At 36.5% G+C, this 21,631-nt stretch overlaps 1 protein-coding gene across 2 annotated transcripts; it reads right to left on the reverse strand.

Annotated features, from left to right (window-relative positions):
* Window positions 1–84: 84 nt before the first annotated feature.
* LOC111777113 (zinc finger CCCH domain-containing protein 13-like) lies at window positions 85–20,600 on the reverse strand. 2 transcript variants are annotated; one of them, XM_023656557.1, is made up of 12 exons: window positions 20,331–20,600; window positions 18,756–20,204; window positions 16,969–16,976; window positions 15,175–15,350; window positions 9,222–9,282; window positions 9,037–9,135; window positions 4,893–4,987; window positions 3,924–4,037; window positions 3,467–3,534; window positions 1,693–1,803; window positions 1,262–1,493; window positions 85–357 (listed from the first exon to the last, which is right to left on the reverse strand). In XM_023656557.1, exons 2-12 carry the CDS (start codon window positions 20,102–20,104, stop codon window positions 247–249), a joined length of 2,424 nt encoding a protein of 807 aa, XP_023512325.1. In that variant the 5' UTR covers window positions 20,105–20,204; window positions 20,331–20,600; the 3' UTR covers window positions 85–246. The 2 variants fall into 2 exon arrangements, with proteins under 2 accessions (XP_023512325.1, XP_023512327.1); XM_023656559.1 differs by having other exon boundaries at window positions 18,756–20,207.
* Between the last annotated feature and the right edge of the window lie 1,031 nt (window positions 20,601–21,631).

The following is a 21,631-nucleotide window of genomic DNA, read 5'->3' on the forward strand; positions in this document are numbered from 1 at the left end:
CAAGAAGTTACAAGTGCTGAGTGTATCTAAATGATTTTCCTAGTACTGATGAAGAGTATGATAGAGTATTGATATGATGAGATGCAAGATCAAAGAACCAAGTTTTCCACATCCAATATAATAATATCAACTAGAAAAGAATCAGCACTATTGTGATAGCATCCCACCTACTACTCTGAAATATGATTATGAAATATATATACTCTCATACATCTAAAAGTAACAAGATCGATCCTAAAAATGCAACTAATTCATGGATAGGAAATGCACACGAGCAAGTACATATTCTTTCCCAGCTATCCAAACTCCAGTCTGTGACCACCGTACATCTTCCCAGTCCAAATTATCCTCAAGTACCTAAAAAAGAAAAGTAATTCAATCAGATGCTTATAGTAAATATAGGAGTCGAGATTCGAAGCTCCAACCACAAGGAAAGTTGGCAATTCAATTTTATCCATAAAGATGAAAATGCTCAAAGCCATGGTGTATTATTTATCTTAGTCAATATATTTGTAACAGCTAGCTTTGATATTGTATTCTTTAGACGGGAATATTTGTAACAGCTAGCTTTGATATTGTATTCTTTAGACTTTCCCGTCTGGGCTTTCCCTCAAAGTTTTAAAACGTGTTAGCAAGAGAGAGGTTTCTACACCCTTATAAGGAATGCTTCGTTCCCCTTTCCCAACCGATGTGGGATCTCACAATCTACCCCTCTTAGGGACTCAGCGTCCTCGCTGGCACACCTCCTGATGACTGTACTATTGATCTTTGCCAATCTCTTCTATGAAATGACCTTAATATGTAACCANTCACAATCTACCCCTCTTAGGGCCCCAGCGTCTTCGCTGGCACACCTCCTGATGACTGTACTATTGATCTTTGCCAATCTCTACCTTAATATGTGACCTAATATAGGTCGTGAAAAATAAATGAAATCATCACAGAAAGAGAAGTTTCATCCTCTTTCTCTCTAAGGGTCTATTACAGCGTGCCATTAGACTACATTTAAAGAATGGGCCATAGCAACCCCATATTATTATCTACTAGGATTTAACGAGAGATATAACATGCCGCTAACTGGAAACGTGAAAGTGAAAACGTGAAAGTGAAGTCATGGCAACTTTAGGCAGAAAAATGTACTAAAATAGGCACCAGAAAGCCCACTACACAGCAATCTTTGAAGTAAATAAATCAATGAAGATGCAAGACATTCTGATAGAATTTAACTTTGAAAGATTGAAAGAAAGCTGGAGAAAAGTACCTCCATGTGTTCAGAAGGCAGTGGAATCCCAATAGAACGCATAACCTTCTGAGGCAGTGGCTTCTTACAGCGAGACCACCGAAACACATCGATCAAAGTATTATCATTATCGGTTCTTTCACCATTTGGGCAGTGCATAATGTGATTCTGAGATTTCTCAGCTTCAGATTCATGCCCCTGAGATGCTGCAATGGCTTTCACCATTTTCTCCCCGGAAAAGCAGAGTTCATACCTTCACAAAGTAGTTCTTTCAGACAAATTATTTTATATGAAAAATATTTCATTGATGCCTGAAATATTCTAAAGGAAGTTTTTTCTTCTTAATGAGGCTTTCACAATGTAGCTCGTGAAATATCCACATCATGTGTTTCAGAAATCAACTTATTTGTTGTTTATGAGAGGTAAGGAAAACACCATGGGACTTGACATACCTGCATGAATGCGTTTCTAGATATAAAACTTCTCCCTTCTTCAACCGCGCAGATGTGTAGAGAGGTTTCTTTAGACCTTTATCCGCAACAATACTAATACTGTATTTAATCCTGCAGAGTTTTGTAGATGGAACATTTAATACGAACATTGTGCAACCATCTAGAGTAAATCCAGGGGCAATATGCATCTGTGATTTAATTAACACTACAAAGTGAATTTTTTATGTTATGTAGTGTACAAGAAACATAAGAAAGCACACAATGCAAAATTCAAATATGGGTATGTTATGTAATGTTCAAGAAACATAGGATATCACACTAAGCAAGATTCAATTATGGCTATGTTTTGTATTGTACAAGAACATATGAAATATGTCATGACAATGCCAGTGACTGCCAAAAAAATTCTTAAAAGCAAGGCACTAATGTATCCTACTTTCCTGTTTTTGGATAAACATGGGAATCCAAACTATCTCATAGATATATGCTATTCACTAATCACTTGTGACATTTGTTGAATCCTACAAACATCTAGAAAACATCCAAGTGTTCACTACTACTTGACCTGGCCTCTCTCGACCACTAAGATCCCCCATGGTGATAGACGTTCTTTACAAATCATCAAAATAACATTGTAAATGAGCTTGCATATTAGTGTTGTAACAACCCGAGCCCACTGCTAGCAAATATTGTCCTCTTTGGGCTTTCCCTCAAAGTTTTTAAAATGTGTCTGCTAGTGAGAGGTTTTCCCACCCTTATAAAGAATGATTCGTTCTCCTCCCCGACCGATGTGGGAGCCCAAAGAGGACAATATCTACTTGCAGTGAGCTTGGGCTGTTACAAATAGTATCAGAGCCAGACACCGGGCAATGTGTCAGTGAGGAAGCGGAGCCCCGAAAGGGGGGACATGAGGCGGTGTGCCAGTATGGACGCTGGGCCTCGAAGGAGGGTGGATTGGAGGGTCCCACATTGATTGGAGAAGGAAACGAGGCCCAGCGAGGACACTGGGCGCCGAAGGTGGGTGGATTGTGCGATCTCACATTGGTCAGGGAGGTGAACAAATCATTCATTCTTTATAAGAGTGTGGAAACCTCTCCCTATAGCAGACACGTTTTAAAAACCTTGAGGAAAAGTCCGAAAGGGAAAGCCCAAATAGGACAATATTTGCTAGTGGTGAACTTGGGCAAGTATCATCAAGTATTGAGCCTTGACTTGATGCAAGGGAAAAGCCTGAAAAGTCTTTTTAAGAACATTGATAATAATTGGATAAGGTTTAGGAGTTCGGAGGATTCATTGATCAAACTGTCTGAAGGATAAACTATCTCATATATCAGCGCTATGGGATGCGTATGAATTCCAACAAACTACAAATATTATTTATGCGTATGCAGTATTGTGTTAGATCGAAATAATAATAGAGGATATATAGGTTAGCGTAGGTAAACAGAAAATATATAGATCTGTGTNGGATAAGGTTTAGGAGTTCGGAGGATTCATTGATCAAACTGTATGAAGGATAAACTATCTCATATATCAGCGCTATGGGATGCGTATGCATTCCAACAAACTACAAATATAATTTATGCGTATGGAGTATTGTGTTAGATCGAAATAATAATAGAAAATATATAGGTTACTCTTAGGTAAACAGAAAATATATAGATCTAGTATGACATGCATAAAAGCCAAGGTAAACAGAAAAACAAGATAAAACAAAACAAAGCATGATAGTTCCAAATAATGCATGTATTAATAGAGAGGGTTTGAAGTATACCATGGTTCGTTGCAAAGGTTGTACTGAATTGTAACTTCTCTAACAAACCTCTGTTGACGCAATGCATTCTGAAAAATATAGCATAACATGGTAAATCCCCGTCAGTTCATTTAAAATAAAAACAGATTACAACGAAAATGAAAAATCATAACAATGGTAGATATGTTATTCATTTGAAGTGCCTAATAATATGTTCAGTTTTGAAATTTTTAAATGAGTTAGGAGAATAGTGAGTATATACTATGAAACAGACAGTAAGCAGGGCATTATCTTTATATCTTTGAATTAATCAAATATCATCAGCCAAATTTGTATTCATTTCCTAAATACCGAAAAGGAAGCAATCTTACCGTATGAACAGGAAAATACTTCTATTATTGTATTATAAGATAGAAAGAAAAAATCTAGGAAGTTAACATAAAAAGAAAACGGGTTAAATATTATGTCAAGTAATTACAGAAGCTGCAGCTCTTGTAGTCATCGTCCGCTCAACAGCCACAGGAGCAAGGGTCGGCTCAACTGCAGATGTATGTGTAAGACACGGCTCCAGGTCAATGGATCCACCTCCTTTCTGAAGAGAGAAGAAAATAACAAAGTTGGAAAAAGCCTTCAAAATACAAGGATCAATATGTTGCAATTGGCTCTAAAATCAATATATTCACTTTTTTTCTGTAAGGAAAGATGACCTCTAATTGCACACGAAAATTCTCTTATAAAAANGGGGGTGGGATTCCCGAAATCAAGAGAAACCACCAAAAGACACTCCAAATGACATAAAACATAGAATAATCATTGGACCAGTCATCACTCTCTAGCCCTCGGATGGGACCTTCTTACCATCCGTCCATAGTAGCGACTTCACTACAATCCCCTGAATATATTGCCAAAACCGATTGAAACTCAACAAAAAGTACTCTGTTATTACAAGAAGATTCTGATAATTATTTTGTATACAAGAACTTTTTTTCAACAATGTTGTTTACCAAGCTATATTTTGGTGTAAACTGTCTAATATTTTTACTTCCTAGAGTATACCTCCCAAATTGCAAAATTGAGGTCTCTGGTAAACACCATGGATTATACATCCCTTTCGTAAATTTCAATCATCAATGAAATTGTCTTCTATAAAAAATAATAATAATAATAATAATAATAATGATTTCGTATACGCGTAGTTAGGATCACAGATCTATGATATTTGACTACATACCCATGATTTTTCTCACATCTGAGAAAGTATTACCCTTGACTAACGGCAAGTGGTTTCCATCTACTCTTTCCATTTATTCTTTCCACAAGATATATAAATATACTAAAACTTAAATATTAGTGTAGGATTTAATGTATGTATATATATAAATATATAAATCCTACACTACTATTTAAGTTTTAGAACCTATCTCCAAAAAATTTGAAGTTTCATTACCTTCACAATGCAGCATCTCTCAACACAATAGCTACAACCAATAGCAGCTCCCCAAGCTCGAGATCGAACATTATTTCGAAGAGTAGAAATGTAACCTAATACACACAATTAGAAGTAACATCAACAAATAAAGATAATTACAATAAAAATTGATGGAAAAAAACAAGAAATCATGCATTTAAAAGAAGAGCATTGCAAGTAAAAGATATGGGGAAAAAAAGGAGAGAAAAATTAATGTTTTTCAACAACATAAATAAGAAATGAGTAATCCAAACCAAGTAAAATTAAGATATTTGGAATTTTCTAAGAGAAACTATTAGAAACTATCTATAGCTGAAGAGTGAAGTTCTATATATTTTCAAAAATTTCCCTTCCTATGATTACAAATAATTTGCATTTTTTTTTTTTGACTTCAACAACAAATGGAGGCAAGGATTTGAACCCATGCCTAAACCAATTTGACATAATTTACAAATATTTTTGGAGACCAGTGTTGTTTAAAGTTCAAGGTGCAATAAAGTGCAATAGTCTTCAAGGGTTTAAGCGCAAGGCACAAAGAAAAACATTGCCTTTTTTGTGGGGCACACTATAAATATGTATGTATATATAAATATACATAAAGAAGAGAGCATAATTGAAGTGGGAATATGAAAAAAAAAAAACCCTAACACAATTTTTTGCATTTAGAGTTAATAAATTTTATTTTTCTTCAATTAATAAAGAAGAAAAAAAAAACCCTATTATTTTCTTTTTAAATACTGACCATAAGGCGTCAGAAGGTCTTTTTGTACATTTATTCCTCTTAGCAGGTGCATTAGCATGGAAAAAAGGCATTTAATTGGGGTGCTTTTATAGACTTAAGTCAAGTCAGAATTAAAATTTTCATTGAAATAATGAAAAGAGACTAAAATGTTCAAAAGTTACAAATCTCCACATTGAAAATAAACAACTAAGAAGAATTACAAAGAGAATATAGACAACAATCCAAATAATACTAAATCCTTTTCAACAAAAAGCCTAAAATAATTAACTAATCAAAACACCGAAATAAAGGCCAAGAACAGTAGGCTCTGAACAAAAACGACTAATAGAGGATGGAAGAGATCTGAAAATTGAGAACAATCCTTTTTGCACATTATATTCAAAGTCAAATTCCAAAAATGAGAAAAGAGATCTGACAATTGAGAAACAATTCGAATACGCTTAACCGCACAACTCCAAACCACCAAATTAAACATACTTGTAATCTTCCAAAATATGCTTCATATGAACAACCAACAACCTTTGAACTCCAAAATGAATAAAAATTGAACCTTAATGATCTTCAAGGCAACACCAAAAAAAAGCCCCTAAAACCTCTCGATTATCAATATTTAATTCTCATTGCTCGATAATCAAAACAAATGAGTGAAACACAAATAGATCTTAATTTGTGATGAGTGTGGAGTGATTTCTTTCATGTGTAATCCACGAACTTCAATTAAGGAATGAAATTTTGGAGGAATTGAAGTATATTTTGCTAATGATGTTTTTGAGTACGAAACTTCAATTCAATTCCTTTTATCAACAAACGAACACTGTTGAATGCTTATGAAAAAAGAGTCCTTGTCAAAAAATTCATCGACCTCTACATCAATTAAATGTGCTTCAAATTCTTCACTGCTCATATTAACATCAGATGCTTCATTAGGTTCAATATTGTGAACACTTGGAGCGGAGATAGGATACTTAGTGGTGGAAGAGCTAACGATACCTTTGGTTAAAGTGACATTTGAACTTGGGGGAGTGATCACTCAAAGAATAAAAGAGTTAGTAGGTTGTGAAGGGGGTTGTGTAACTTTGGAAAGGAAGTGAGGAGCAAAACATAAACTTCTTCCAAAATGTTTAATTAATCTCTGAATTAGTAGGGATACCAAAGTAGTCTTTCTTCAGAGTATAATGGAGAGGTTGAGATTCAATAAGTTTATTTTTCATTTTAGAGACATGAAGCGTAGGTTTGGAAATGATGGGAACTTGAAGTAATGGTTGCGCCTTTATTCATCCTAACTTGATTTATTCTCTTTCGATCTACTGAACTTGTAAAATTAAGAATTGACAAGTCCCCATAGTCAATGCTTGGAGGATCTAAAGGAGATATATCCCCAAAATGTGGAGAGAGACTTTCAAATTCATCTGTTACCTTAATCTTAGCCTGAATGGAACCATAAATATTTTTCCTAACTTCAATTCTAGAAGTTGGGCGATCAATAAAATTAAGAGTCTGGGAGGAATATTGACTAAACCTCCAAAATGTGGACCAATTGCTTCAAAACAAGTAACATTTCCAATACAGTTTCGTAAATTCTTCAAAAAAATCCAATACCATTTCTTAATTCTTGGTTGAAAATTTCCAATTTTCCTCCACTTATCATCAAACTCCAAATCAGAAAAATCAACACTCTATTTCAACGTCGTCTTATTTTCCATGAAGGGATTAAAAGAAATCTTGGATTGAAAATAAACCTCTAAAGCATTATGAATGTCTTTTCAAGAGTTGTTGGCTAGCAGAAAACACCCAGATTGAGTTCGAAATTCATTTCCACCACTTCCTTTTCTTTCCTCACCCAAAACGTTGGTCTACAAGAGAGTATGAACAAATGGCGCCAGATAGAACCGACAAGGAGGAGGAGTGACTAAGGTTAAAAGAAAACAAAGGGATGATGAAACCGAGAGGGAAGTGGCCCGCACATGCGATAGACGAAATCAACGAGGAGTGACGACCAAAGATGTGGCCCAGTTTGAGGCTAAACAGTGAGGTAACTAGGGTTTTGGAAGGGGAAGGGTTAGGAGGAGAGAGGAGAAGGCTTCTCAAACTTCTTTTACATTTTCCTATGATACCTTAGTAGCTGATTTCTTTTTTATTCTTCGTATGATTGTTTGAACTCATGTAGTTTTTCATTTCATCAATAAAAAATCTATCTTAGAAAATAAAAATAAAAAAACTTGGTGATAACCGAAAAAAATCAGAATGAGTTTGCTGATTTGGCAAGATTTATTAGTTCAGGTTGATGTTCCTTTCTTCTTTTTGCAATGAAACCCACTTGATTTTCTATAAGTTCTAAGGGTGCAGGTGTCAAAGATTGCTTTTGGAATTTTCNGACTAAACCTCCAAAATGTGGACCAATTGCTTCAAAACAAGTAACATTTCCAATACAGTTTCGTAAATTCTTCAAAAAAATCCAATACCATTTCTTAATTCTTGGTTGAAAATTTCCAATTTTCCTCCACTTATCATCAAACTCCAAATCAGAAAAATCAACACTCTATTTCAACGTCGTCTTATTTTCCATGAAGGGATTAAAAGAAATCTTGGATTGAAAATAAACCTCTAAAGCATTATGAATGTCTTTTCAAGAGTTGTTGGCTAGCAGAAAACACCCAGATTGAGTTCGAAATTCATTTCCACCACTTCCTTTTCTTTCCTCACCCAAAACGTTGGTCTACAAGAGAGTATGAACAAATGGCGCCAGATAGAACCGACAAGGAGGAGGAGTGACTAAGGTTAAAAGAAAACAAAGGGATGATGAAACCGAGAGGGAAGTGGCCCGCACATGCGATAGACGAAATCAACGAGGAGTGACGACCAAAGATGTGGCCCAGTTTGAGGCTAAACAGTGAGGTAACTAGGGTTTTGGAAGGGGAAGGGTTAGGAGGAGAGAGGAGAAGGCTTCTCAAACTTCTTTTACATTTTCCTATGATACCTTAGTAGCTGATTTCTTTTTTATTCTTCGTATGATTGTTTGAACTCATGTAGTTTTTCATTTCATCAATAAAAAATCTATCTTAGAAAAAAAAAAAAAAAAAACTTGGTGATAACCGAAAAAAATCAGAATGAGTTTGCTGATTTGGCAAGATTTATTAGTTCAAGTTGATGTTCCTTTCTTCTTTTTGCAATGAAACCCACTTGATTTTCTACAAGTTCTAAGGGTGCGGGTGTCAAAGATTGCTTTTGGAATTTACCTTTCGTTAACACAATGAAAGTGTTTGTTTCTCAAAGATATACAACTACTAAGTTGTGGACTCCTTTTTTATTGGGCTTGATTTTTTGTAACCCCATCATAAAACTTAGCCATCTATCAAACAAGATAAAGAAAAACAGGCTTACAATCTTGCGGAGGTAATACTTTGATGGTTGCACGCAACTCCTGGATCGCAGGTGGAGGTGGAGAAGCTGTTAGTCGACAGTAGCCTGTATGCATGAGAACTAGAAAACAAAATATAACAACCTGTGTTATTTCTCATAGATCCACATCAATTCAATTAACTAGAAAACAGTGGGACATTACATACCAGCAACAAGATCTGAATCATATGTATACACATCTGTTCCCCACAGCTGTCCACCCCTGACCTGCACACATTACTTTAAGACCTTAATAGTATTACTTTTTTTCTTTGCTTTTTAGAAATAGAAGCAGCCTCTAATGGTATTAAAAACACCAGGGAAGAAGAAACAACAGACAACACACCTAGAGTTACAATACAGGATCACAGTTTGTATCAACAAAGAAGAAGCAAAATTGGAGTTCCAGCTTTAGATAAATAAACTAAAAGAAAAAAGAAAAAGGGTGTTTTTCTCCTGCTACTTTTTCTTTAAGAAGAAGTGATGAAAGATATATATTATCAACAAAAAGGACAAAGAGTCCCTGCGCCAAAAAGGAGGAATTAAACAAAAGGCCTCATATCTAAGTTGATCAACAAAAGAGGTGAGTTACAAAGGAATTGTGAAGGGCACTCCATTTTGATGCCGACTACTGTAAGTGGTCTGAAAAATTGATAAAAGAATCATACCCATTAGAGAAAGTTTAGAATTTCTTTCTTTCCAAATATACCAAAGACTGACTGCGTTGGACCGAATCACTTTGAATCTTCCTTCGAACCACCAGCCGTAGAGTAATTCAATAAGGCCATCTTCTATATTCTTTGGAATACACCACACAATATCAAAACGATTGAGGATGAAATTCAATCCTTAGTGAATGGGTAGATGACTACTAGCTATACATTAAAAAAATATATATTCAAGGATGAAATCAAGTTAGGATTTCTCTTTTGCACTCTGTCCATGACATTTAGGCTGGCATGGGTTGTGGACCACAAAAAAAATTACACTTTCTTGAAGCTGTTGCCTTCCCAAGTCTGTTTAGTAGATAAGTGTCCAGAAAAGATGGCCTGAATGGAGGGTCTTGGTGGCTAATTTAGCAAAAAGGCTCCAGAGGAGTTAAATTTCAAGCAATAGAGTTCATGGAATGGTTCGGGTGAATACCATCATTGGTCATAGTGAGTGAGAGTTAATCATTCATCCTATTCTCTGTCTAAAAGACCTCTTCAAAAAAGAAATTCCAAGCTTTGTTAGATTGGACCAGAAGTCCTTACAGACAGAAAATCTGAAGTTTGCAATTGTACAGAGGGAGTGGAACATGGTGCTCAGGGGTCTGGAATTGACGCACCTATCCTCCCAAAAATCTTATTTTTNTTTTTTTTTTGATAAGAGACCATTTTTTAACAAGAACAGGACTTTTCATTAGAGATAGAAAAGCAAAAAGAGAATACAAGAAGATGAAGTCTAAAAAGATTATACTTGGGAAACGAAAAATTCAGCAAGCGATGCCCAATAAAGAAACAACAAAAAGATAATCCTCAAAAGGATCCCTTTACCCTTTGCAAGAATGCCCCATTTGAAACAGATCACTAGGAGAATATCNTTAAAATTTTATAAAGGAAATATTAACCAAGATTCTTTTATTACAGAAAAGAAAAAAGAAAATACAAGAAGATGAAGTTTAAAAAGATTATACTTGGGAAACGAAAAATTCAGCAAACGATGCCCAATAAAGAAACAACAAAAAGATAATCCTCAAAAGAATCCCTTTACCCTTTGCAAGAATGCCCCATTTGAAACAGATAACTAGGCTGGCAAAGATATGATAATGAGCTGTAAACACCAGCAGAAAGCTTTGATCTTGATAATCTCCAGATGATCCACCCAATCAAGAGACTTGTACTCAAAGATTCTTTAATCATCTAGGAGCCAACTGTTGTCTGTTTGACCATACTTGATCCTTACAGTTGTTTTCCACATAGCTGGCTCCTTTTGAGTGTATCTCCAACGCCATTTAGCTAGAAGAGCAGCATTCCTCCTAAAATTTCCAGTGCCAAGGCCACCCGAAGATAAGGGTGCTACTTTCAACCAGTTCACTAGATGGCTGTTAAGTTCCCAATTCCTAGACCCCTAGCTCCACAGGCTTAACAACCACCTCCCACTTGACCAGATAGGACTCACCCCCTCATGAACCTCTTCCCACATAAAATTTCTCATAGCCCTCTCAAGATCCCCCTAACCTGGAATTCCATTGAAAACCTATTGTATAGGAGTGAGTCTTCTTCCTTTATATGAGTGAATCTTCCTCTTTAAGAGAGGAAAAAAAAAAAAAAAAAAAAAAAACTTTCCTCCAAGAAGACAAACGTTTTTGAATCTTAGCCTAGATCGGGTTCCAAAAGACCTTACTCCTTGGGTTACCACCCAACGAAAGGCCAAGCTACTAAGAGAAGAGATGATTAACCTCACACCCAATCAGAGACACTCAAGAGCAAAAAGGCAACCGTTGAAGAAAGATGGAACACTTACCCCTATTGAACTTAAGGCCAAGAAACTTCAAATAAAAACAAAAATAAAACCATTAAGATTCACAAAGGAGCACTCTTTCTCCAAACATAAACTGAGGGCGTCATCAGCAAATTTAAGATTAAACAAGTGAACTCCTTATCCACATTTGACCCCTTAATCACCCCCTTCTCCACACCTAGCAACAAGTCTTCTTAGAACATCCATCACCTAGATGGACAGGAAGGGTGAAAAGGGTCCCCTTGCGTAAGACACCTTGAGGCAAAATCTTCCATCTATACTTCCCACCCACAAATCATCCAAAGACCTCTCCTAACCCTCTAAAGATCTTACTGTTCCTCTCGAAACAAACTGCATAAGATAGAAAAAGAGCAAGCTTACCACAACACTTCTCNTTTTTTTTTTTTTTTTGATAAGAGACCATTTTTTAACAAGAACAGGACGTTTCATTAGAGTAGAAAAGAAAAAAGAAAATACAAGAAGATGAAGTTTAAAAAGATTATACTTGGGAAACGAAAAATTCAGCAAACGATGCCCAATAAAGAAACAACAAAAAGATAATCCTCAAAAGAATCCCTTTACCCTTTGCAAGAATGCCCCATTTGAAACAGATAACTAGGCTGGCAAAGATATGATAATGAGCTGTAAACACCAGCAGAAAGCTTTGATCTTGATAATCTCCAGATGATCCACCCAATCAAGAGACTTGTACTCAAAGATTCTTTAATCATCTAGGAGCCAACTGTTGTCTGTTTGACCATACTTGATCCTTACAGTTGTTTTCCACATAGCTGGCTCCTTTTGAGTGTATCTCCAACGCCATTTAGCTAGAAGAGCAGCATTCCTCCTAAAATTTCCAGTGCCAAGGCCACCCGAAGATAAGGGTGCTACTTTCAACCAGTTCACTAGATGGCTGTTAAGTTCCCAATTCCTAGACCCCTAGCTCCACAGGCTTAACAACCACCTCCCACTTGACCAGATAGGACTCACCCCCTCATGAACCTCTTCCCACATAAAATTTCTCATAGCCCTCTCAAGATCCCCCTAACCTGGAATTCCATTGAAAACCTATTGTATAGGAGTGAGTCTTCTTCCTTTATATGAGTGAATCTTCCTCTTTAAGAGAGGAAAAAAAAAAAAAAAAAAAAAAAACTTTCCTCCAAGAAGACAAACGTTTTTGAATCTTAGCCTAGATCGGGTTCCAAAAGACCTTACTCCTTGGGTTACCACCCAACGAAAGGCCAAGCTACTAAGAGAAGAGATGATTAACCTCACACCCAATCAGAGACACTCAAGAGCAAAAAGGCAACCGTTGAAGAAAGATGGAACACTTACCCCTATTGAACTTAAGGCCAAGAAACTTCAAATAAAAACAAAAATAAAACCATTAAGATTCACAAAGGAGCACTCTTTCTCCAAACATAAACTGAGGGCGTCATCAGCAAATTTAAGATTAAACAAGTGAACTCCTTATCCACATTTGACCCCTTAATCACCCCCTTCTCCACACCTAGCAACAAGTCTTCTTAGAACATCCATCACCTAGATGGACAGGAAGGGTGAAAAGGGTCCCCTTGCGTAAGACACCTTGAGGCAAAATCTTCCATCTATACTTCCCACCCACAAATCATCCAAAGACCTCTCCTAACCCTCTAAAGATCTTACTGTTCCTCTCGAAACAAACTGCATAAGATAGAAAAAGAGCAAGCTTACCACAACACTTCTCCTTTATTTTGAAAGGGAGAGTTCAACCACTGTTACAATCCTATGCAAATCCTAAACACGCCAAAACACTGGCTTCAAAAGAAATGAGCAAACTGACAACCCCATAAGAGATAATCAAGATCCTTTACATGATGTTTGTAAAAGACACACCATTGTAGATGCAACACAAAGGGAGAAAGTCGTTGGATGAAATCCTAAGGGTCAACTCTCCCAAAAATTGTTGCTATGCAAAAAAAGAAAAGAGTTTTATAATCATAATCTCTTTCAAACCATAGGAAATAATTTTGTAGTAACAACCTTATAATGAGTATTAGCAGATAAAAAGCTCTTTCTTGTAGCCCTTTGGGCGGTTTCCCTCTCTACCTGTCCCCAAGGATCCCCCCATGAATATATCTATTTCCTATAAAAAGAATAATGTTTCTGCACGCTAGGTTGAAAAGAACGAAGGATATTCTTTTAATTTTAAAATAATATTAAAAAAAGAGACTAGTGCTCAAAACGTAGCCCATGTATCATTTTCCCCTCCACTTTTTCTNACTCTTTCTCCAAACATAAACTGAGGGCGTCATCAGCAAATTTAAGATTAAACAAGTGAACTCCTTATCCACATTTGACCCCTTAATCACCCCCTTCTCCACACCTAGCAACAAGTCTTCTTAGAACATCCATCACCTAGATGGACAGGAAGGGTGAAAAGGGTCCCCTTGCGTAAGACACCTTGAGGCAAAATCTTCCATCTATACTTCCCACCCACAAATCATCCAAAGACCTCTCCTAACCCTCTAAAGATCTTACTGTTCCTCTCGAAACAAACTGCATAAGATAGAAAAAGAGCAAGCTTACCACAACACTTCTCCTTTATTTCGAAAGGGAGAGTACAACCACTGTTACAATCCTATGCAATCCTAAACACGTCAAAACACTGGCTTCAAAAGAAATGAGCAAACTGACAACCCCATAAGAGATAATCAAGATCCTTTACATGATGTTTGTAAAAGACACACCATTGTAGATGCAACACAAAGGGAGAAAGTCGTTGGATGAAATCCTAAGGGTCAACTCTCCCAAAAATTGTTGCTATGCAAAAAAAGAAAAGAGTTTTATAATCATAATCTCTTTCAAACCATAGGAAATAATTTTGTAGTAACAACCTTATAATGAGTATTAGCAGATAAAAAGCTCTTTCTTGTAGCCCTTTGGGCGGTTTCCCTCTCTACCTGTCCCCAAGGATCCCCCCATGAATATATCTATTTCCTATAAAAAGAATAATGTTTCTGCACGCTAGGTTGAAAAGAACGAAGGATATTCTTTTAATTTTAAAATAATATTAAAAAAAGAGACTAGTGCTCAAAACGTAGCCCATGTATCATTTTCCCCTCCACTTTTTCTTTTCCTTCCAACTCTCTCCATCTTTCATTTTTCCCCTACTCATAGCACCTCAACCCTTTCAATAACGCAGTAGTTAGCACCCTGTACATTTGTCTACCTCCAACGTCCATCAGAGCCTTGCTTGACCTCACTCGCTCTCAATCTTGAGTTTGGCCAAAATTGACCGACCACACCAATAAACGATCAGTCAATTTATACAAATCTTAAAAATGGCTGGTTTTCAACCAACCAAACAAAATTATCAGTTTTCATTGCAGATAAAACTGATACCGACTAATCAATGTGCTGCCCTTCTTTGTTGGTTCACTTGAAAGTCAGCTTCCCCCCCTCCCCCCCAATTAAAAAGCTCTTCTTCCCTGTTTGCTGCTTCTCTCCTTTGTTTCTTTTATCGATACTTTTTTATGTATATAAAGAGACACTGCCGTCAGCATTGATAGTTTAAAACATATCGGTAGTGCTTTTAAATGCTTTTATGATAAAATAATGAAGAAATATGCTTTTTACCTGCCTATTTGTAGCAATAACGTGTTCAGCTGGTATTCGAATTTCTAGAGTGGGGATATTCTGTGAGCTTTCACCATTTTTCTCTATCTGTGACGATTCATGTTCCTTCCACAACTTTATTAGTTCTTGCACGCACTCACCAACTTTATAAACCACAGATGAGACTTCCGGTTTTCCTGAAAAGACATTTTGCATGTAATACAGGCACTAAGATTTAGTAGATAAGACATGCTTATCTTAAAGTATCAAGCATCAGCAATACATACACATAGCATCATCAAGACAAGATGGGTTTCATTAAGCTGGTTTTTCCCCTTAAAAGATAATTAACGCCATGAATCTGTTTTTTTATAACTCATAAAATGCACCGAGGTACAATTGTTCTTTAAAGTTGAAGCACATGCTGTAAAAAAACACGCATGGGAAACTAATAGATACATACATACATGCATATATACATACATATATATATATATATATATATATATGAAGAACAAACTTATCTTTAATTGAAGTTACAAATAGAAACAATTATAGAGCATAATTGTATTTACAAAAAATAATATAATAATGCATGAAACAATATTATTTAGTGAAAAAACAACTTATAAAAGAAAGAAATAATGAAGAAAGGAATAGACCAGAGCAATAAAATAAGTAGATAAATAAATAAAACCCAGACCAATAAGGGTGATTAGTTTACTTTGTGGATCTATCATTAAAATGAAAGCTGGGGTTATTATTGCTCAATACAACAGAGCTATTTAATGAACATTTCTGTAACTATTCTCCTAGCATTAACTCTAAATCTTCTCCCTTCTACAAATATCAGACATCAAAGAAATATGTTTCTAAAATAAAAATCCTTATTCCCAAACTGTTCTTCCTTGTCTTATTGTTCCCTAAAGAGCTGTTAAGAACTGCCCTAAATTGAAAAAGCAAGAGTAATAAATCCAAGTTAAAAAGATACTTCTATGTCAAACAGATTGATAGAGCATGATAAAAAGAAAAAAGAAAAGAAAAGTAGCTTCAAAGCCTTTGGAGAGAGTGAAAACTAGAATAATGTAGCTCGCAAGCTATCCAGCAAAGGTAGCATGATCGCAGCAGTCACAGTTGAGAAGAATTTTACACCAAGGAGAACAGTGTAACAAGACAGCATACCTTGTAATCTGCAAGATACAGGAGAAGGATCATTACGTGACACAACCATTCTTTAATTGAAAAAGAAATATTACTGTGAATAAAGTTATGGATAGAAAAAAAAGTATCAAAGCATTTTTCTGAGTCAATATGATGCGGTACCAGGGAGAATAAAGTTGTATGCCTTTGTGCATTCTTTCATATTTCCTGATGAAAACTTAGTTTCTTATTTAAAAAATAATTCTCATTTGTTGTTGATAGCTAACTACAATGAAAGACTATTCCCATGGGGACCTGAAGCACTTATGAGAATACAGATAATCTTATTCCAACATTCACCGGGCCTTGGGAAGTTACACTCCTAGATCTCTTTTGTGTCACTTATGGCTCTAATGAAATAATAGATCTTTTCAAGATAAGACTCTTTATNAGCAAGAGTAATAAATCCAAGTTAAAAAGATACTTCTATGTCAAACAGATTGATAGAGCATGATAAAAAGAAAAAAGAAAAGAAAAGTAGCTTCAAAGCCTTTGGAGAGAGTGAAAACTAGAATAATGTAGCTCGCAAGCTATCCAGCAAAGGTAGCATGATCGCAGCAGTCACAGTTGAGAAGAATTTTACACCAAGGAGAACAGTGTAACAAGACAGCATACCTTGTAATCTGCAAGATACAGGAGAAGGATCATTACGTGACACAACCATTCTTTAATTGAAAAAGAAATATTACTGTGAATAAAGTTATGGATAGAAAAAAAAGTATCAAAGCATTTTTCTGAGTCAATATGATGCGGTACCAGGGAGAATAAAGTTGTATGCCTTTGTGCATTCTTTCCTATTTCCTGATGAAAACTTAGTTTCTTATTAAAAAATAATTCTCACTTGTTGTTGATAGCTAACTACAATGAAAGACTATTCCCATGGGGACCTGAAGCACATATGAGAATACAGATAATCTTATTCCAACATTCACCGGGCCTAAATTTTGGGAAGTTACACTCCTAGATCTCTTTTGTGTCACTTATGGCTCAAATGAAATGATAGATCTTTTCATGATAAGACTCTTTATTTTGACTTTTTTGTAATTTCATAAAAATATGGCTTCTTGGTGAGCCTCTTCACGATCTAAATTCTTTTGTAACTACAGGCCCTCATGATTATCAGACTCGAAGCTAGTCAAGTAGCTTTTGGGAGGGAGTTTCCTCTACCTCAGCCTCCATCCTTAGGCTGTTATTTCGCTCATCTTTTATGTAATATCTAGGGCCTACAGCCAAAAAACATAATAATTATGGTATCATCTTCAAAATGAAAATGAGTAGCGTAAACTTGATCTCTTCCAACTCTAGAACTCCCCAGAGTTCAAACTCATCCCCTTTCACCAGCATTCAGGTCAACACGTCAGAAATAATGCCAAAGAGAAGAGAAGACAAAAAATTTCCTACCTAGAACCTTTTGGTTAACAAATCCTCCCCGCCTCTTTTTAATTGGATAGGAAGAGTTNTTTTGACTTTTTTGTAATTTCATAAAAATATGGCTTCTTGGTGAGCCTCTTCACGATCTAAATTCTTTTGTAACTACAGGCCCTCATGATTATCAGACTCGAAGCTAGTCAAGTAGCTTTTGGGAGGGAGTTTCCTCTACCTCAGCCTCCATCCTTAGGCTGTTATTTCGCTCATCTTTTATGTAATATCTAGGGCCTACAGCCAAAAAACATAATAATTATGGTATCATCTTCAAAATGAAAATGAGTAGCGTAAACTTGATCTCTTCCAACTCTAGAACTCCCCAGAGTTCAAACTCATCCCCTTTCACCAGCATTCAGGTCAACACATCAGAAATAATGCCATAGAGAAGAGAAGACAAAAAATTGCCTACCTAGAACCTTTTGGTGAACAAGTCCTCCCCTCCTCTTTTTAATTGGATAGGAAGAGCTTCCCCTCAATTTGTTATCAAACAAACCAAGTAGTTGAGACGTGTGAACATTTTATCACACGAAATCACATACCAGCAGGCAATTAAACTCATCATATCAGCATAAATAAATAGGATATAACTTAATCAGATTCATGTATCCATTTGATAGATTAGATGTCTTTTTTATCGAGTTCAAACTTCCCATCATATAGGCATAGCAAATGTGAGTTCAAATGGAATGACTCTCCCTCATCATGCATAGTCCATTGAATTACCTCGCAGGGAGATACCAGTCCAAGTCCATAAAGTGAACATAAATCAGGAAATGCAACTGAATTGCCCAACAATACATACATAATGAAATGATCGGATGAAATAAAATCCCTTAATTCACTCTGAAAAAGCAACACCTAGAAACACATGGTACCAGGGGGGGGGGGGGAGAACCACCAACAATGAACGCTATTTGAAAACAATAATTTAGGTAGCAAGGGAAAATGAAAACTGCAAAGAAAATCATATGGTGTACCCTTCATTATCTTGAGCACGAGACCTGAAGCGAGGTTCTCTATTTGCCACTTGAGGGCTTCCCCTTGAACGTTGCATCCTTCTCCGATGCTGAACACCATAATTATAAACTTCTCTCTCTCTGTCTAAAGTCCCTTCAACATCTACACATCCCTCATCTGACTCTTTTTCATGACATCTACTACGCTTTTCTGGTCGATCTCCCTCAATGTCTGTATCCCTTTCTTTCTTCCTGTCTCTACCCTCTCTATCAGCATTTTTCCAGCTATCAAAATCCTTTTGCTTTTTTTGCTCTGAAATTGGATTTTCCTGCTCTAACATTCTCGCTGACACTTCACCTGACTCCTTTTCAAGGTGTGCAGTCTCCTTATCCATCCCATTCCATGATTCTCTCTTCACATGGTCTTTTTCCCTTTCACGAGGCCTTTCCTTGTCTTTCGAGGTATCTTTCCGGTCCCTCTCCCACCTTTCCGAATCTCTCTCTTCCTTTGACAAGTCTTTGGGCTCAACATTGCTGTTCGTTGCTTGAGTACTGCTCCTATGATCATTTCTTTCCTTATCTTTATCTCCCCAATCCCTCTGCTTTGTATCTTTCCTTTTCCTGTCCTTCTCTTTAAATTTATCCTCCCCTTTTGAATCTATTTTATTCTCTCCAACAGCCTCCCTTGTTTCAACATAGTCTTTCTCCTCAGTAGTTAGGGCTTCTTTTACAGCCTCGGCTGCACTCTGTGAACTGGTGCGTGAAACATGCCAGGGTTCCAAGCTTCCAACAGAAGCTTCAGGATATCTTTTCCCTCTATGGTAATCTTTTGATTCTTTCCAGTTTAAGTGATTGGTTGCTGATCCATACATCTCTTTTTCTGACTTCAATTCACCCTTGTAATCGTGATAACCATCTCTATCATATTTCATTTCCTTGATATCATCCAATCTGCCTTCGTATCTCATTTCCTTCTCCAACTTCACAGCTTGAGAATCCCTCCTTTCATCACCAAACAGCTCTCGAGCCTCCACTCTTGAATCTCGATTCTCAAATCTATTGTCCCCACCGTCCTTGGAGTCCCACAGCTCTGGCCTGCTTTCCGAAGCAACAGAGTGATCTACATGAGGATCATTAGAAGACGAAGGCATTCGAAAAATCGAGTGCAGGGGGGATCTCCTATCTCCCTCACGGGATTCCGTGCGGGGTATCTTCGACATTGGGGCGTCTTGACCCATCTCAAACGAAGGACGATACTGCATTGGAAGTGACGAAGAAAGCTTGCGATAGGGACTGGAATCATCGTGTGGATATTTGGAAGATGAGGAGTGACCCCCATCCTCATGGGACCTCTTCGGGGCGCCACTCATCGCGAATAACGCAGTTCAGCCGATTAAATCAAACAAACAGCAGCAGCAACACAACACAACAAAAATGTTTCTAAAATTCAACCCAGTGGTCCAAATCAACCTGCTAGAAAGAACAAAGATCAAAACCTTCAAAAGCAAGAACAAATTCCACAGGGGAATTATCGCAAACAGATTGCAGGCAAAGAACAAGCAGAAATAGATTGGAAAAGGCAAGAAAAACCATCACCTTGGACTCCAATAGATGCCACAAACTCCGAGTGGCCGAACGAAGGAAAATTAAATTCCTTACGAAGATTTGGGTCGTGGAACATGGAGCCCTGGCGGGGGGTGTTGGTGTGGGGTTTGCGTGGGAATATGCATAGAATTGGTTGAGAGTCGAAAGGTAAGTAGGCAAAATTGGGGACCCAAATTCAGTGAGTGGGCCAATCAACAGTGGAAGGAGAAACGGCGACACTCACTGCCGCTGAACAATGAAGATGTGGGACTCTCAATCTCTCCACCCTCAAGTCTGTGTGAGTATGCTATTATATGGATTGTTAGATGTTGTTGTATTTTGTTATGCATATTGTTCATGAAAATAATTGTTTTAGGACGGCATTTGCATGTTATGATTTTTTAATGAAATAAATGTGGTAAGGGTTACACGGTATGTGTATTGGGTAACCATTGATCACATGGGTGATTGCTGAAATTTATAAATGTGATAAGGGTTACATGTTGTGTGTATCGGGAACCAAATGAGTGATTGCTGAAAACTATTTTATGTGAGTAGATTATGCGCTGTGTGTTACGAGTAATCAACTACCAAACTCCCTTGATTTTGATTGATGAAATATATTATAGTTTGCATGTTTATTTATCCCATTGGCGTCGATGTTGGGATTTATGCCCTAAAAACTCGTAATTAATTATTTAGTTCCTAACAATAATTTTTATTATTTTATTTGTAATTTAATTATTATCCATGGTATGAAAATTCAAGGTTATTAATGTAATCTTGAACAATATGTGGTTGACATACAAGATGATCGTGTTCAAGTAATTACCTAAATAGTTTATAGACCTTGAATTGATCAAATTGTTCGGGATTTAAGTAATGTTAAATTAACCCACTAAATTAACACTACTGCCTATGAAATTTTAATGCTGAGCATATTATAGCATGTGGAGGTTATGGATGAAATTTTTTGTCATTGGATAAGGATAAGTAGGTAAACCAAGGAACGGTGTAGAATGACCATAATGCCCCTAAGGTAATCTATCATCGGTTCATGGCCTAGATGACCTCCAAATGCTATGAAACTCTGTATTAGATCTTATTTTATGATGTTTGATGATGTTGTGAAGTTTGAAAGCCATTAAATTACGTTAAGTAGCAAAGCCAAGAATTAGGGGTAAAATGACCAAAATGCCCCTAGGACTATTTATGATATTTGAAAGTCTAGACGTGCTCCAAATGCTCCAAATGACCTACTATTTTCTATAAGACCTATTCTAAAGAATATAAGGATAATTTCAAGAGATCAA

The sequence above is a fragment of the Cucurbita pepo genome, chromosome LG16 (assembly GCF_002806865.2).
Source record: "Cucurbita pepo subsp. pepo cultivar mu-cu-16 chromosome LG16, ASM280686v2, whole genome shotgun sequence".
NCBI lineage: Eukaryota > Viridiplantae > Streptophyta > Magnoliopsida > Cucurbitales > Cucurbitaceae > Cucurbita > Cucurbita pepo.

Coding starts and splice junctions, on each gene's coding strand:
- LOC111777113 (XM_023656557.1), bottom strand. CDS start 20,104: ATGAGTGGCGCCCCGAAGAGGTCCCATGAGGATGGGGGTCACTCCTCA. Junction 9,283..15,174: donor TTATTGCTACAAATAGGCAG/GTAAAAAGCATA, acceptor TAATGTGTGCAG/GTCAGGGGTGGACAGCTGTG. Junction 1,494..1,692: donor CTAGAAACGCATTCATGCAG/GTATGTCAAGTC, acceptor TACTTTGTGAAG/GTATGAACTCTGCTTTTCCG.